Source organism: Schistocerca piceifrons, chromosome 1 (genome assembly GCF_021461385.2).
Source record: "Schistocerca piceifrons isolate TAMUIC-IGC-003096 chromosome 1, iqSchPice1.1, whole genome shotgun sequence".
Taxonomy (NCBI): Eukaryota; Metazoa; Arthropoda; class Insecta; order Orthoptera; family Acrididae; genus Schistocerca; species Schistocerca piceifrons.
This window is the reverse complement of record NC_060138.1, coordinates 509,432,489-509,450,314: the sequence shown is the minus strand read 5'-3', so window position 1 is coordinate 509,450,314 and position 17,826 is coordinate 509,432,489. Positions and strand designations below refer to the sequence as shown.

Below are 17,826 nucleotides of genomic sequence, written 5' to 3'. Positions count from 1 at the left end.
TATTCCCATATCTGGAATATTTCCTTTACTGTCAAAGATAATTGCAGATTTTATCATTTGTGAAAAAATTTTGTATTTTCGGGCAGATTATCATATATAAGTCCACAAGATGAAGTTTTCTTGTTTACATAGAAAATTTGCTTTGTTTCTTTAGGAAAGTTTTCCCAAACACTATTTTTAATTACTGCTAGAAGTATTATTATAAGGTACAGATAGCCAAACCATAGGTACAACCACAACAGAGGATATCTGTTGACAGTCCAGACAAATGTGTGGTTCCTGAAGAAGGGCAGCAGCTTTTTCAGTAGTTGCAGGAAAATAGTCTACATGATTGACTGATCTGTCCTTGTAACTTCAACCAAAATGGCCTTGCTGTACCGATACTGTGAATGGCTGAAAGCAAGGGGTAACTATAGCCGTAATTTTTTCCAAAGACACACAGCTCTACTGTATGGTTAAATGATGATGGTATCCTCTTGGGTAAAATATTCCGGAGGTAAAATAGTCCCCCATTCATATCTCTGGGCGTGGACTGCTCAGGATGATATCATCAGGGGAAACAGATTGTTGCATGGAATGTTACAGCCCTTAACTGGGCAGGCAGGTTAGAAAATTTAAAAAGGAAAAGGGACAGGTTGAAGTCAGATATAGTGGGAACTAGTGAAGCTCGGTGGCAGGAAGAACAGCACTTCCTGTAAGGTGAATACAGGACAATACAATACAAAGACAAACAGGGGTGATGCAGGAGTGTGTTTACTAATGAATAAGAAAACAGGAATGCAGGTACGCTACTATGAACAGCATAGTGAATGCATTATCATAGCCAAGAGAGACACAAAGCCCATGCCTACCACAGCAAAACAAGTTTACACTACAAAAGAAATTATTCAGATAGTTAAAAAGAGATGAAAATTTCATTATGATAGGGAACTGGAATTCGATAGTAGGAAAAGGAAAAAATAGTAGGTGACTATGGACTGGGGGAAAGGAATGAAAGAGGCAGCCACCTGATAAAGTTTAGCACAGAGCATAATTTAATCACCGCTAACACTTGGTTTAAGAATCATAAAAGAAGGTTGAATATGTGGCAGAGACCTGGAGACATTGGAAGGATTCAGAATAATGGTTAAATAGAGAATTAGGAACCAGATTTTAAATTGTAATACATTTCCAGGAGTAGATATGGACTCTTACCAATATTCCTTGGTTATTAACTTTAGATTAAAACTAAAGAAATTACAAAAGTTATGAAATTAAGGAGATGGGACTTGGGTAAGTTGAAAGAAGTAGTGGTTAAGAGCTTCAGAGGGAGCATCAGGCAACGGTTGACTAGAACAGGGGAAAGGAAGACAGTAGAAGATGAATGGGTAGCTTTAAGAGATGAAATAGTGAAGGCAGCAGAGTATAAAATAGTTAAAAAGAAACAATGCCTAGTAGGAATCCTTGGATAACACAACAAATACTGAATTTAACTGATGAAAGGAGAAAATTTAAAAATGCAGCAAATGAAGCAGGTGAAAGGGAATAAAGATGTCCAAAAAATGAGATTGGCAAGAAATGCAAAATTGCTATGCAGGATAGCTAGAGGACAAGTTCAAGGATTTAGAAGCAAATTTCAGCACGGGAAAGATAGATACTGCCTACAGGAAAATTAATGAGGCCTTTGGGGAAAAGCGAAGCACCTGTATGAATATCAAGAGCTCAGGTAGTAAACCAGTCCTAAGCAAAGAAGGGAAAGCTGAAAGATGGAAAAGTATATATAGGGTCTATACAAGGGAGATCACCTTGAAAACAATATTACAGAAAGGGAAGTGGATGTAAATGAAGATGAGATGGGAGATATGATATTGCGAGAATAATTTGACAGAACACTGAAGGACCTAAGTCAAAAGATCTCGGAAGCAGACAACTTCTATCAAAACTACCGATATCCGTCGGAGAGCCATCCATGACAAAACCGTTCCATCTGGTGCACAAGATGTATGAGAGAGGCAAAATGCCCTTGGACTTCACGAAGGATGTGGTAATTCCAATTCCAAAGAAAGCAGTTGCTAACAGGTGTGAAAATTACCAAACTATCAGTTTAATAAGTCATGGTTGCAAGATACTAACACAAAGAATGGAAAAACTAGTAGAAGCAGGCCTCAGAGAATATTCTGAAGATGTATAGGAACACACGAGGCAATACTGACCCTACGATTGATCTTAGAAGATAGGTTAAGGTGAGGCAAACCTACATTTATAGCATTTGCAAGCTCAGGGAAGGCTTTTGACAATGTTGACTGGAATATGCTCTTTGAAATTTTGAAGGTAGCAGGGATAAAATACAGTGAGTGAATGGCTATTTACAACTTGTACAGAAACCAGACAGCCGTGATAAGAGCCAAGGGGCATGAAAAGGAAGCAGTGACTGAGGAGGGAGTGAGACAAGGTCACAGCCTATCCCTGATGATGTTCAATCTGCACACTGAACATGCAGTACAGGAAATCAAAGAAAAATGTGGAGTAGGTATTAAATTTCAGGGAGAATAAATAAAAACTTTGAGGTGGGACATTGTAATTCTGACAGAGAGAGAGTAAAGGACTTAGAAGAGCAGCTGAATGCAATAGATATTTTCTTGAAAGGAGAATATAATATGAACATCAACAAGAGCAAAACAAGGTTAATGGATGTAATCAAATTATATCAGGTGATGCTAAGTGAATCAGATTAGGGAATGAGGCACCTTAAGTAGTAGATGAGTTTTGATATTTTGGCAGCAAAATAACTGATAATGGCCAAAGTAGAGAAGATATAAAATGTAGACTGGCAATGGCAAAGATAGAATTTCTGAAGAAGAGAAATCTGTCAACATCTAATATAGATTTAAAGTATAATGAAGTCTTCAGTAGGTATTTGTCTGGAGTGTAGAACTGTATGGAAGTGAAACATGGACAATAAACAGTTTAGATAAAATAAAGAATTGGAAGCTTACAAAATGTGGTGCTACTGGAGCATAGTGAAGATTAGACGGGTTGATCACATAAGTAATGAGGAAGTACTGAATATAATAGGGGAGAGAAGAAATTTGGGGCAAAACTGGACCAAAAGAAGGGATTGGCAGATAGCACACATTCTGAGGCATCAAGGGATCACCAATTTAGTTATTGTGGGAAGGGGGTGTGTGGGGGGGGGGGGGGGGGGGGAAATCATAAAGGAAGATCAAGAGATGAATACACTAGGCAGATTCAAAAAGATATATGTTGCAATAGATGAAGAGGCTCACATAGGATGGAATAGCATGGAGAGCTGCATCAAACCAGTCATCACCTGAAGACAAAAAAAACTACTAGAAGTTATATAATAATAATAATAATTATTATTATTATTATTATTATTATTACTACTACTACTACTATCTTTACCCGAGAAACAGATCTGCTGAAGCATTGAACACATTTATATGATCTGGGAAGCACAAGACTCTCACTTATTTTGATTTGGTACGGATTTTAGCTTAAGCCTCTATTTTCTTTTTCTTTCAGCTTTCTTCTTATAATCCCAAAGTAAATATTTTTCATACAAGGATGTCTTTATCTTCATGTTTTCCAATCTTCTTTAATCTCATTCTATTTCTTTTCTTTATGCGTGTTGCATTTGCTGATATCTTTCTGCAACTTTTCTCGAAGTTTTCACATTCACTCTGCTGACATTGTTTTCCTCAATCTTTGAATAAACAATAAGCCAATATTAATGTAAACCACTAAGATACTAATTATAGTAACCAACATCACTTAAAAACTGACAAGACCAGATTTCAGTGACATCAAAAAAGAATTTCTTTGGTGAGACACAATTTATTTCCATATATATATATATATATATATATATATATATATATATATATATATATATATATATATATATATATATATATATTCAGAATAAAAAAAAAGGTTGTTTTTGTTTTTATATAAGGTCGTTTACATACTAAGCACTGCTTTATGTGTCACTATATGATTTTATCAGTTTTCCTTAATTCTAAAACAAATAGAGGGTAACTTTTTTTTGTCATAGTTGGGACACTAAACACATAACTGTTTTGACAGTCTAGCTGCATACTAAATATTTCTTCTTTCCTTGAAAACTCAAGTTCTTCTGAAAAGATGGGGTCATTGGAAGCACCTTATTCTTCTTCTCTACTTTAACCCATGACGTAATAGTGCTGTAATGTGTGACGTCACTACGGCGCGGTGTTTTTGAGTTGATTCATGTTTGTAGATGTCTTGTTGTGTTTGATGGTGGTGGATGTTGATATATATCACTATGGTAACATTGGATTATTCGAATCTGGGTAGTCAGAGCTGTAATGTTTGTTTGTTTGTTTGGTTGGCTGGTTAGTTGGTTGGGGTATAAAGGGACCAAACCACAGGGTCATCAGTCCCTTTTTCCAGACACAAGCAAGACTCAAGGTACAAAAACAGCCAAAGTACGTTTGAGAAAGTAAAAGGGGGAAAAGGAATGGGTAACCACAACTAAAAAGAAAACGAATAGAACAAACAAAAAAATGGGGAAAACATACCACAAGGAAATGCAGAAGAAGGTATTAAAACCATAGAGCAGATGGTCTGGGCTGGCTGATCACAATAATAAAAAGAGGATGAGCCAGCCACTCTGCAACACATTAAAATGCCCACCCCAAAAAGACAAGGCGAGATGAACACATGTAGGGAAAAGACAACCACCAAGACAAACAAATGCAAAGAAAGTGTAACAGAGTTAAAAATGGAGGGAGGGTGGCAGCCTTGGAGAGATGGCTAAATGCCCACGCTTAGATGGTACGATAACCCCCCCCCCCCCCCCAAATAAAATGTAAAACTAAATCTGCTGTTAAGGCAGAAAGTTAAAAGTCTGTGAAAGTTAAAAGTCTGCCGCAGAGGGGCTAAAAGAGGGCAATCCAGCAAAATGTGGATGACAGTCATATGTGAGTCAACAGTGACACCGACGTGGGTAGTCGTGACGGAGAAGGTAGCCGTGTGTTAGCAAAGTATGCCCAATGCAGGTCAGAGAACCACAGAGTTCCTGTGAGAGGCCCACATGGAGGACTTCCACACATTCGGGGTCTCCTTAATGGCATAAAGGTTGTTGTGCATATTGAGATTATGCTATTCCGTCTCCCAAAACTGAAAAACCTTGCAGCATAATAATGATCGCAGGTCAGTTAAGGGGATGCTGATCTCCAGAAGCAATTTCTGTGTACCCTGTTTGGCCAGCCTGTCAGCAAGTTCATTTCCTGGGATTCCGACGTGACCTTGGGGCCATACAAACAACACAGAATGAATGGACCATTCCAGGGCATAGACGGACTCCTGGATGGTCGCTACCAAAGGATGGAGGGGGGTAGCACTCATTGATAGCTTGTAGGCTGCTCAAGGAGTCAGTACAGAGAAGAAATGACTTGCCAGGGCATGAGTGGATGCGCTCAAGAGCACTAGAAATGGCCGTTAGCTCTGCAGTCATGTGGCAAGGAGTGCTGTTCAATATGTCCTCCATGAACATACACGAAGCCAACATGTCCATCAGCCGTCGAGGTGGCGGTGCAAACTACTTCATGGTCCTGGTACACGTCAAGAATCAAGAGGAAATGACAGCAGAGAGTTGCGGGGTTAACTGAGTCCTTAGGACGAGGTGTACATGGATGGACCTCAAGTATAGGTGGTAATGGCAAGGACTCCACTTCAGACAGAAGAAATCGGACGCGACCCGCAATCGTAAGCGCTGACCTTGGCCTCCGATGTAGGAGATAAACTGCCGTGGGTGGGAAAAGGAGATGGGAATTAGAATGCTCAGGAGAACTATGAATGTGTGCAACATAACTGGCATTCAGTTGTGCACCCCTAACCTTCAATGGATGGACTCCGGCCTCCACCAGGACGCTGGTCACTGGTCTCGTCCTAAAAGCTCCCGCTGCCAGTCCAATGCCACAGTGGTGTACTGGGTCAAGTAAATGCAATGCTGACGGCGCCGCAAAACTGTTAGCCAGAGTCCCATAGTCAAGGCGGGATTGAACAAGGCCTCTGTAGAGCTGCAGCAGCATAGAGCGATCTGCACCCCAGTTGGTGTTGCTCAGGCAGCGGAGGGCATTGAGGTGCTGCCAGCACTTCCACTTCAGCTGACAAAGGTGAGGAAGCCAATTCAATTGGGTGTCGAAAACCAGTCCTAAGAATAGGTATGTCTCCACTACAGTGAGTGGATAGTCATTAAGGTAATGTTCTGGTTCTGGATGAATGGTACGACACCGACAGAAGTCCATGACACATGACTTTCCGGCTGAAAACTGGAAGCCGTGGGCTAGAGCCCATGACTGTGCCTTGGGGATGGCTTCCTGTAGGCACCACTCAGCAACACCAGTACTGGAGGAGTAGTACGAAATGCAGAAGTCATCTGCATACAGAGAAGGTGAGATGGACGGCCCGACAGCTGCTGCTACCACGTTAATGGTCATTAAAAATAGAGAGACACTCAATACAGAGCCCTGCGGGACCCCATTCTCCTGGATATGGGGGGAACTACGGAATGCACCAACTTGGAAAGTATGGAGCGAGAGGAAATTTTGGAAAAAAATCGGAAGCGGGCCCCAGTGACCCCACTCATATAATGTGAAAAGGATATGATATCGCCAGGTCGTGTCGTGAGCTTTTCGTAAATTAAAAAAAAAAAAAAAAAAAGGCAGACTCGAGGGAAACTAGATTATCAGTGGTAGAGTGACCTTGGGGGAAACCACCCTGGTATGGAGCCAGAAGGCCATGTGACTCCAGGACCCAATGCAACTGCCAACTTACCAAACATTCTAACAGCTTACAAAGAACGTTGGTGAGGCTGATGGGCCGATAGCTTTCCACATCAAGTGGGTTTTTACCGGGTTTAAGCACCACAATGACGGTGCTCTCCCGCCATTTCGATGGGAAGATGCCATTGCACCAGATCCGGTTGAAGATGACAAGGAGATGAAGCTTGTAGTTGGATGAGAGATGTTTGATCATCTGACTGTGGATCTGATCCGGCCCAGGAGCTGCGTCGGGGCAATGTGCAAGGATGATGAGGAGCTGTAAATGGAGCATTATAGGGTTCACTGTGATGTTCAGTGAACGAGAGGGCTTTCCTTTCCATCCACCGTTTTGAGGGTGCAAAATGCTGGGGGATAATTCTCAGACACAGAGGCTCGAGCATAGTGCTCAGCAATTGTGTTTGCATCAGTACATAACACGCCATTGATGTTAATGCCAGTGTCACCTGTCGGGGTCTGGTACCCACAAACACGTCTGATCTTTGTCCAGACTTGGGAAGGTGATGTATGGCACCCGATGGTCAAGTCGTACCTCTCCCAACATTCCTGTTTCCGTCTTTTTATAAGCTGGCGAACGCAGGCATGGAGCCATTTAAAAGCTATTAGGTGCTCTAGGGAAGGGTGCTGCTTAAGTCACTGTAGAGCTCGCGAACGCTCTTCAATGGCCTCAGCGATTTCCACTACCAAGGTACTGTCTTTTGTCAGGGGCACCCTACAACATCGATAGCACCCTCAAAACAGTGGATGGGGGAGATTCAACGGAGACAGTAGAGGTGACAGCTTCCCAGTCTGCCTCGTTTAAAGCCCACTGTGGTAGACGTCCAGGGGAATGGCACTGGGGAGTGACATGAAGAAGGGAAAAGTGGTCACTACCACACAAGTCATTGTGGGCTCTCCAGTGGATAGATGGGAAGAGTCCTGGGCTGCAGAGGGATAAATCAATAGCTGAGTACGTGCTGTGAGCCACACTGAAATGTGTGTGTGTGTGTGTGGGGGGGGGGGGGGGGGGGCACTATTTAAGAGGCAGAGGTTGATTTGGGACAGGAAAGTTTCGACACCTCTACCCCAGCCAGTAAGCCCTGGCCACCCCACAAGAGGTTATGGGCATTAAAATCTCCCAAAAGTAGGAAAAGTTTAAGGAGTTGATAAATCAGTGCAGCCAATGCATTCAGGGGTACTGCACCATCTGGAGGAAGATATACATTCCACACAGTTATTTCCTGTGTTGTCTTCATCCTGACAGCCAGCGCTTCAAGATGGGTTTGAAGGGGCACAGGTTCACTGTATACCGAGTTCGGAACATAGACACAAACTCCACCTGACACTCTTATAGTCACTACAGATCTTGTAATATCCCCTATAGCTGCGGAGGGCAGGGGTCCGCATTGCCAGGAAACAGGTTTCCTGGAGAGCAATGCTGAAAGCAGTTGCACTAGCTCAGCCAAGTGGTGGAAAAAACTGGAGGATGAGGTTATTGTGAGGCTGGGAAGGCATGAAGCACGCAAGGAGTCAGGTTACACCCAGGGACACCTGCTGCCACTGACTGAGTATTTGTATCCATTCCTATTCTGGATGAGGCGTCAGTGAGATCCAGGTCCTCAGGGGAAGCTGAGACCTCCACCTCATCTGCAGGTGCAGAATTGGTTGGGAGTGGTGGTGTTGGGACCACCAGAGTGTCCTTTTTCTTAGCAAACTTCTTTGTTTGCTTGACCTCTCACATCTCTTTAGGGGCTTGCTGGAGGGGCTTCTCCAAAGTAGCTTCAGGCACAGAGGAAGACCATGAAGCTCTTTGTGCAGCAGCTTTTGGCTCCTTTAGCCACTGGCGAGTGTACGCTGTGGCGTTAGTGGAAACCTTGGGAGAGAGGGTCCCAAGGGACCCCTTCCGCATTAGAGGAGCCAGAAGAGCTGGGGGAAGGGGACCGATGTCCCCTGCATTTGGGGGGGGGGGGGGGGAGGGGGCCTTGTTCCCAAAGTTTTTTATTTTAAATTCAGTGCATTAGTATTTGTAAAATGACTCTTAGTGTTCATTAAAAATGACGATCATTCCACTTGGGACCTGTGGAATGGTACATTAGCTTATTTGTTTTAGTTGTAAATATTTGTCATGTATTGTTGTTTTTCTGACATGTTCCACATCCAGGAGGACCTCCTCACTACGGATCAATTGGAATGAAAGTAAATCTAATCTAATCTAATCTAGGTACTTTGGGAGCAATGGAAGGAGATTTTCCCCCCAACCACCAAGGGAGTGGATGTATTCTGGAGGCCCAGAGGGCCCACTGTTTGTGGCACATTGTGTGGTACAACTGGTACTTGTGACGGCAATGGTAATGTAGCTGCAGAATATGTGGACATCAACCGAATGGGGTGTAATCGTTCAAATTTATGTTTAGCCTCTTGGTAAGTCAACTGGTCCAGTGTCTTGTACTCCAAGATTTTCCGCTCCTTTTGGAGTACTGTGCACTCTGGCGAGCACGGTAAGTGCTGCTCTCCACAGTTGACAGAACTGGGAGCAGGCGCACATGGAGTATTTGGATGCAGTGGACGTCCACAGTCTCGACATGTGGTGCTGGATGTGCAGCGGGAAGACATGCCCGAATTTCCAGCACTTAAAGCACCACATAGGGGGTGGGACGTAAGGTTTAACATCACAGTGGTAAACCATCACCTTGACTTTTTCAGGCAATGAATCACCCCCAAAGGCCAAGATGAAGGCATTGGTAGCAACCCTGGTGTCTTTGGGTCCCCTGTAAACGCGCCAGATGAAATGAACACCCCGCTGTTCTAGATTGGCGCAGAACTCATCTTCAGACTGCAAGAGGAGGTCGCGATGTAAAATAATCCCCTGGACCATGTTGAGACTTTTATGGGGAGTGATGGAAACAGGAATATCACCCAGCCAGTCATAAGCAAGTAACGCCCAGGATTTGGGCTGAGGATCCTGTCTGAATGAAGACCACTGCTTCTCATTTTGGACAGTGCTGTCACTTCCCCAAAGCTTATCCTCAAGATGTTCAACAAAAAATTGAGGCTTCATTGGTAGAAAGGAGCCCCCTCCATTCTGCTACAGACTAAATCCTATGGCTCTCTTCTTTCTGTAACCCTACATTCCTCCCATGGTGTTGTGAGGGATGGAAACGATTTAGGGTCATATCTGTCAGCATTGTACTCGATCTTACCCTTCTTAGAGACTGCTGGCACCGTACAGTCCCAGCAAGAGGTGACTTAGTCCACTTCATTGCGGGTCATCCGCCCTGGTGCCACACACTCTGATCAGGGCACGATGGCTGTTTCCGGGAGTCCTGATGCCCCAGGAAGACAGGTATCTACTCCTCGGCATTCGTGGGGAGTTTACAGCTCAGTGTTCAGCAATGTGATCCCTGTGTTGTCGGGGGGCTACCACCAAATGGGTACACGACAGCCCCACCACAACACACTGGCTACCATGCTAGATACTGAGCACAGAGAAATAACATTGCCATGGGGGCGAAAGAGGACAGGAGACAATGGAAAACGAGATACCCCGGAAAGTGTCCTCGCGCAAATAGTTGAATTGCAGGTGGAGATGCAAAGCCATGACAAGAGATTCAGGAGATCAAATCTAAGGGCACTATAGATAACTCATGCATCACCTAGGGCGGCATTCCCCGTATGGCCCGCACTTTTGTAGAATTTGGAAAGTGGCAGGTCAAAGTATAAAATGGAACCTGAACTTACAGGACCAAAAAGTGAGACACTCCTTTTAGTCGCCTCTTACGAAAGGCAGGGATACCTCGAGCCTATTCTAACCCCCAGACCTGCAGGGAAGAGTGCTGTAATGTGGATCTGGAAGTATTTGCTTTGTGTTCAGTGAGGGGGAGGGACCTAAGTGATTTTGTTTGTTGGAGGCTTCGGTGGCTTTTGTTGGTAAGTAGTTTTTGTTTTCGTTTCATTCTATAGTAAATGTAATGTTGCGTCTGTTTCATATTTATAGAATTTCAGTTGCATTTAAATTGATCTAGTGAATATGGGGTTTTGGGTTTTTTGAATTGTTGTGTTTTGTGAGTTATGTATGGCAGGTGTGTAAGGTTTGTCATCGTGGTTTTCAATTACTGGTTAGCCTATACATTTCAAGACCTGTGTTCAAGCTGTGTAGGTCAAAGGAAATGTCAGATTCCACTTTTCAGAGTTATAGGTATTAGTTTTTTGGTATCAAGAGTTGCGTTTGAGCCATATAATTCAAGAAAAATGTGTGATTCCACTTTTCAGAGTTGTAGGTGTTGGTCTTATGGTATTGAGGGCTTTGTTTCAGCTACATTCGTCAAAGGATACATCAGATTCCGGTTTTTGAAACTGCAGATGTTGGTTTTTTTGTATCATGGGCTTCATTTGTGCTATAAAGGTCGGGTGAAGTGTACGATTCCTGTTGGTTTTGTGACTGTAGCATTATGTCATAAGTTGCGATTTTCCTTTTCTTTTGGGGCGTGGGGCGGGGGAGGAGGGGGGCGGTGTGGATGGTGCAGTATTTTGTGTTGTTATATATTTTACATTTTCCGCTGCAGTTGCCCATTACTTTAATTTTATTGTTGGAGTGAGACATTTTTGTGACACTTTTATTTTTGTTCTCATTTGTTGGCATGAGTGTGTAGTGGTGACATCGTCGCCATTTTGTATACACTAGAAGTAGGCGTTGCGTTGCCACATACTGATGACGCCAAGGGGTTCCTTGCGGAGTGGTGGAGCGGCCATGTACGAGGGGCATTTGAAAAGTCCTTGCAAAAATAAAAACTACTTACCTGTTTGGGGTAAACTTTTTTATTTTTTGACATAGTCTCCTTTTAGACTTATGCAATCTGTCCAATCCTGTTCTAACTTGTTGATCCCTTCCAAATAATAGGAATTGTCCAAGTCTGCAAAATAGCTATTAGTTACTGCAATCATCTCCTCGTTTGAATAAAATCTTTGTCCCGCCAGCCATTTCTTCAAATTGGGGAACAAATAGGAGTCCAAGGGAGCCAAGTCTGGAGAATAGGAGGGGGGGACGTTAAATTAGTTGGAATCCTATTTCCATTAATTTTGCGACCACAACTGCTGAAGTGTGTGCTTGGGCACTGTCATGATGGAAAAGGACTTTTTTGGGATCCGATCGCCAGCGTTTTTCTTGCAGCTCGGTTTACACACAGTCCAATAATGATGAATAATATTCACCTGTAATAGTTTTACCCTTTTCCAGATAGTCGATGAGGATTATCCCTTGTGAATCCCAAAAGACAGTTGCCATAATCTTTCTGATCGAAGGACTGGTCCTCGCCTTTTTTGGTGTATATTCTCCCTTGGTAACCCATTGTTTAGATTGCTGTTTGGTCTCAGGAGTATAATAATGTATCCATGTTTCATCCACAGTGACGAAACGACACTTAAAGCCCTGCGGATTCTTCCTGAACAGCTGCAAAGCAATCTTGCAACGCTTCACACAATTCCATTTTTGGTCAAGTGTGAGCAAACACGGAACCCATCTCGCAGATAGCTTTCTCATGTCCAAATGTTTATGCAAAATATTATGTACCCGTTCATTTGAGATGCCCACAACACTAGCAATCTCATGCACCTTTTATCAATGATTTCTGGAGTCAAAACCTCCACAGGGAGTCGAGAACGTTCAGCATCACTTGTGCCCATAAGGCCACTCCGAAAAATTTGAAGCCACTTATAAACTGTTCTAATCGAAGGTGCAGAGTCACCGTAATGTTTATCAAGCTTCTCTTTAGTCTCCTGACGTGTTTTGCCTTTCATAAAGTAATGTTTAACCACCACACGAAATTCTTCTTCGTCCATTTTTTGACAATAACTCAACTTCTTTGATTCACACAAATGACAAACACAAAGAAATAGACCAATATGGCTGAAACTTGGTGTGTGTTCTTTCCAAAGATGCTACTAACTAAAAATGACCTCGATACATGCCGGTGGTGCCATCTCTCAGACTTTGCACCAACTTTTCAAACGCCCCTCATACATAAAATGTTTGAGTACATAGATATACCATGGCACTGCACTGAACAGATATTTGAATATTGTGCAGAAGCAGTTGAATTTAGTGAAACTAATCTTATAATTGTTGTTGTTCATAGGTCCACTAACTAAGACTTCATAGCATTTCTGCTAAAGCTAGAGAGGGTTCTTAGTTCACTTTATAGGAAATACCAAAAATCAGTTATATGTGCTGACTTCAATATTAATTTTATATATGATTGTGCAAGAAAGAGGATGTTAGAAGGTCTCCTAAAGTCATATGATCTGATGCAGACTGTGTTTTTTCCAACTGAGGTGCTGGGAACAGTAGCACAGGCACAGACAATATTTTTATTCATTCTAAATCACTAGAAGGGCATTCTGTTAGTAAAAGCATGAATGGCCTTTCAGACCATGATGCACAAATTTGAACACTAAAAGGCTTTTGTACTCAAACAAATGTCACATATATTACAAGCTATACAGGAAAGCTAATGCAATGGCAACAGAGAGTTTTTTAAACCCCATTAAGAAACAAGAGTGGCAGGATGTTTATAGTGCCGATAAAATAGATGACAAATATAATGCTTTCCTTAAAACATTTCCCATGCCCTTTGAGAACTGGTTTCCATTAGAACATTCTAAACAGGGTACTAGCAGTAAAAGACAGCCTGGATGGCTGACTAGTTGGATAAGGATATCATGTAGAACAAAGTGAGAATTATATCAAAATGTTAGAAGTAGTCACAATCAAGCTACAGTAGCCCATTACAAACAGTATTGTAAGGTGCTGAAAAATGTTATTACCAAGGCAAAGAGTATGTGGTGTGCAAATAGAATACCTAATTCACAGGATAAATTTAAAACCAAATGGTCAGTTGTGAAGACAGTGTCGGTCAGCAACACAAGGTCGATGATATAAAGTCAATTCGTAGTAAAAATATTTCTGTTATGATAAGTAAGATATAGTACTGTATTTAACAATAAGGTTCTGAGCACTGCTCTTGAATTAAATAAAAACTCAGTTTCTAAAGGGAATCGTGTAAAACTCCTAGAAAACACCTTTCCAATACTGATGTCTGAAACACTCCTCTGTGATTCTGACAAGGGGGAGATTGAGTCAATAATTAAATCACTGAAAATTAAGGACTGTCATGGATATGATGGAATGCCTAGCAGAATATTAAAAGTACTGTGTTGCACATGTTAGCCCTGTACTTAGCCGTATTTATAATTTTTCCTTCAAGGATGGTCAGTTTACTGAACGATTAAAGTAATCAGTAGTAAAGCCATTTTATAAAAACGGAGAAAGGGATAATGTAGACAATTTTAGCCCTATTTCTATGCCACCAGTGTTTTCTAAAGTTAATGAAAAGGCTAGGATGTAAGGATAATGGATCATTTAATATCGCATAATTTGCTATCAAAGGTACAGTTTGGATCTAGAAGTGGTTTAACAACTGAAAGTGCTATATTCTCATTTCCCTGTGACATACTGGATGGATTAAACAAAAGGTTTTGAAAACTAACGATATTTTTTGGTTTAACTGATTGCGTTGATCAAAAAATATTGCTCCAGAAGTTGGACCATTAAGGAATATGGGGAGTAGCTCACAACTGGTTCACCTCTTACTTCAACAACATACACCAAAAGGTCATTATCCACAGTGTTCAGAATGGCTGTGATGTAGGGTCTGAGTGAGAGACAGTTAACTAGGAAGGGTGGGGGGGGGGGGGGGGTGCCAAGGAATCAGTGATGGGGCCACTCCTGCTCCTTATTTATGTTAATGATATGCCCTATAGTATTACAGGTAATTCTAAAATATTTCTGTCTGCTGATGACACTAGCTTGGTAGTAAAGAATATTGTGGCCAACACTGGCTCTGTTTCAAATAGTGCAGCTCATGACATAAGTTCATGGCTTGTAGAAAATAAACTAGTGCTAAATCACAGTAAGGTTCAGTTTTTACAGTTTGTAACAAACAATTCAACAAAACCCGACATTTTAATTGCACAGAATGGGCATTTGATCAGTGAAATGGAGCAGCTCAATTTTCTAGGTGTTCAGAGAGATAGTAAATTATCATGGAAAGCCCACATTCAGAATCTTGTTCACAAACTTAATGCTGCCATTTTCGCTATTCAAACGGTATCTGAAATAAGAGATCACCCGACACAAAAATTAGTCTACTTTGCTTATTTTCGTTCACTTACGTCATATGCTATTATATTTTGGGTAACTCTACCCATTCTAAAAGGATATATTTGACTCAAAAACTGGCAGTTCAGGCAATAAGTGGTACAAGTTCGCGAACCTCTTGTTTACCCCTGTTCACTAGTCTAGATATTTTGACATTGGCCTCTCAATATACATATTCTTTACTGTCCTTTCTTGTTAACAATATCAGCTTATTTCCAACCATTAGCAGCTTTCACACAGTTAATACTTGGAAGAAATCCAATCTGCATCTGGATCACACTTCCTTAAGTCTTGTGCAGAAAGATGTGCAGCATACTGCTGCATCCATTTTCAATAAGCTACCAAAGAATTCAAAAATCTTAGCAGTAACCCATGTGCTTTCAAATCGAAACTGAAGAGTTGTCTCATGGGTTACTTTTCCTATTCTGCTGAGGAGTTCCTTGAAAAATCAAGCTGATTCTTGCATTACAGTGCTGATTGGATTTACTTAAACTTATGACTTGACGTTTTGGGGTTCATAAACATTTTATTTATCTCTTATACTTTTATGTTGTAATTTCATGTGCTGACACATTCCATGACATAGAAATTTGTTCCTCAATTTGGTCCTACGGAACTGGACATACATATAAATGTAAAATAAAATAAATCAAGGGTCGAAGCATATGGGTGGAATGGGACACTTCCCTAATAATGAAAGATAAGCTTCTGTCTCTTAAACTTTACCACTAAACAATAATGGCTGTAAACTAAATTTAAATAGTTTCAAAATAAAATCTAATCTTCTTTTACTCCATCCTCACCTATAGCAGTGTCAACACTGTATGTATTTCCTCAACAAATGTTGTGACTTTTATTATTTTTCCGTGGCAGAAAAATTTAACTTCTGCAAATTCAGGAAACTATGACATACTTCAAACGATGAATAAAATTTAAAAACATTCAGGCTGTTTCACGTGGGATCACCCAATAGTTGTCACCAAGGCATTGTTCATTTAAGATCAAATTCTACCGGTGCTGTCACAAATATTTCTCTCGATTAAAGTTTGTGTCCTGCATGCGACACAAATGATGTTTACAATGAGAATACGTATATTCTATTACACGCGCAGTGTCAACTACCAGACATACAAGGCTTTCTGTAGCACCGTATAACATTGTACAGCCATTAGTACGCATGCTCGTAATACGAGGAAGTGCTACCACATCAGGAATGAAAGAAACTTCTAAGTTAATGAATATACAACAGCCAAACCGCTTCCTAAATGGAGAACTACGACATTTCATAAATTCTTCACATGGTCAAATAAGGACACATTGTAACACACGTACACCTATATACGGTTAAGTTAATACTGGGCACATAAGATCAACAATAAATAAATATCGTGGATTGTGACAAGGGAGAGATGAAAATTATAAATACTGCTGTGTGTGTGTGTGTGTGTGTGTGTGTGTGTGTGTGTGTGTGTGTGTGTGTGTGTGTTAAAATTCACGAATCTGCTCGAATAATCATCAAACTTGATGATCTGGCAGTTACACTACATTAACTGAATGTTACAATTGGAAAGCGTACTCAAAAACAGTCAATTCATGGTTAGTCAATGGATATAAAACCCGAAATCACAATTTCATTCGTGTGCGAGGACGCTTTCTAACCTGCCATTTCAACCGTAGCAACAGTGGCTTCCGAATACACATATGTCACTTACAGAATCCTTAAAACGTTACCTGTATTCCCGACTATCATTTTCCGATTTCGTTGGTGTAGGGAGAACAATGAACTTCTGACTGACACTTCCGTTGGTATTGCAAATCTCATTAGTCGATGATTCATTTTTGGCAACAATGTCATCGCGTCTTGACATTTTGGGACCTGGGAGGTTATGTCCATTCCCTTCATTGGCCACTCTCTTAGACATTCCGGTTATTCTAGAAACGAATGGCACCAGATTCTTCAAACGTACAACATTTTTAAACATGAGTATAAATTTTTACATTTTGATATGACTTCGCTAAATGTAAACAGTAAATGAACAATATCAAAGATTTTACTAAACAGGGCAATAAATTACAGTAAATGCAGCTTCAACGACTTTACTAGTAGACAATAAAATCGATACTATGTGTCACACACCCATGTTTCGCACTTGCTAGAATGATGAACACATTGCGCATGCGCCTGCTTCAAGGGTTGATACGGTTTTTCGACAGTGAAAAATTTGAGTGAACTTAATTAGAACTATAATTTCGATATACAGTGGATGTTAATGGAACGTATGGTGGCGTCAACGACAAATGGAGGTGTGTTTACGCACGATGAAATGTCAACGCGTCGTCGTTTCGCTCTGCCTAGCAGAAAACAGTGTAACCATATCAAACCTACCCACGGTACATAAATAGGGATATGGTACTCTTAAGTTTACTGTTATGAACAGTTTTATTTAATAACTTGAATGGAATTGAAATAGCTCAGTCTTATCAGACAGAGATTGTTTTACGCTCTTTGCCGCAATGGAAGAGTTTATTATCGTTGTTCAGCGTTAATGTGTAGTCCAGAGACAACACCTTCTAGAAAGCGCTGCTAGACATCACTGGTGTATTATCCGATAGGAGGCTCGACGATAGTGACTCTGAAATTGATAACAAACAAACGAATAACTCCACAGAAAGTGTACCACAGTTGGGGCAAGGGGAAGTTTCATCAGACCTTCGACCATAGATACTAATAGACTGGGCAAGCAGTGCAGCGGCTATACATCTGGCGTGGCTACAACATAGAATCACGTGACTGTTGGCAGAACGTCG

The 17,826-nt window shown here is 41.4% G+C and overlaps 1 protein-coding gene across 2 annotated transcripts in view; it reads right to left on the bottom strand.

Moving 5' to 3' along the window:
- LOC124796652 (nardilysin-like) overlaps positions 1-17,060 on the bottom strand; it is a 381,435-nt gene extending 364,375 nt beyond the window's left edge. For both annotated transcript variants that reach the window (XM_047260712.1, XM_047260713.1), the window contains exon 1: positions 16,750-17,060. In XM_047260712.1, the coding sequence (XP_047116668.1) occupies positions 16,750-17,000 (251 nt within the window). In that variant the 5' untranslated portion in view covers positions 17,001-17,060. The remainder of the gene's footprint in view (positions 1-16,749) is intronic.
- Positions 17,061-17,826: the final 766 nt, after the last annotated feature.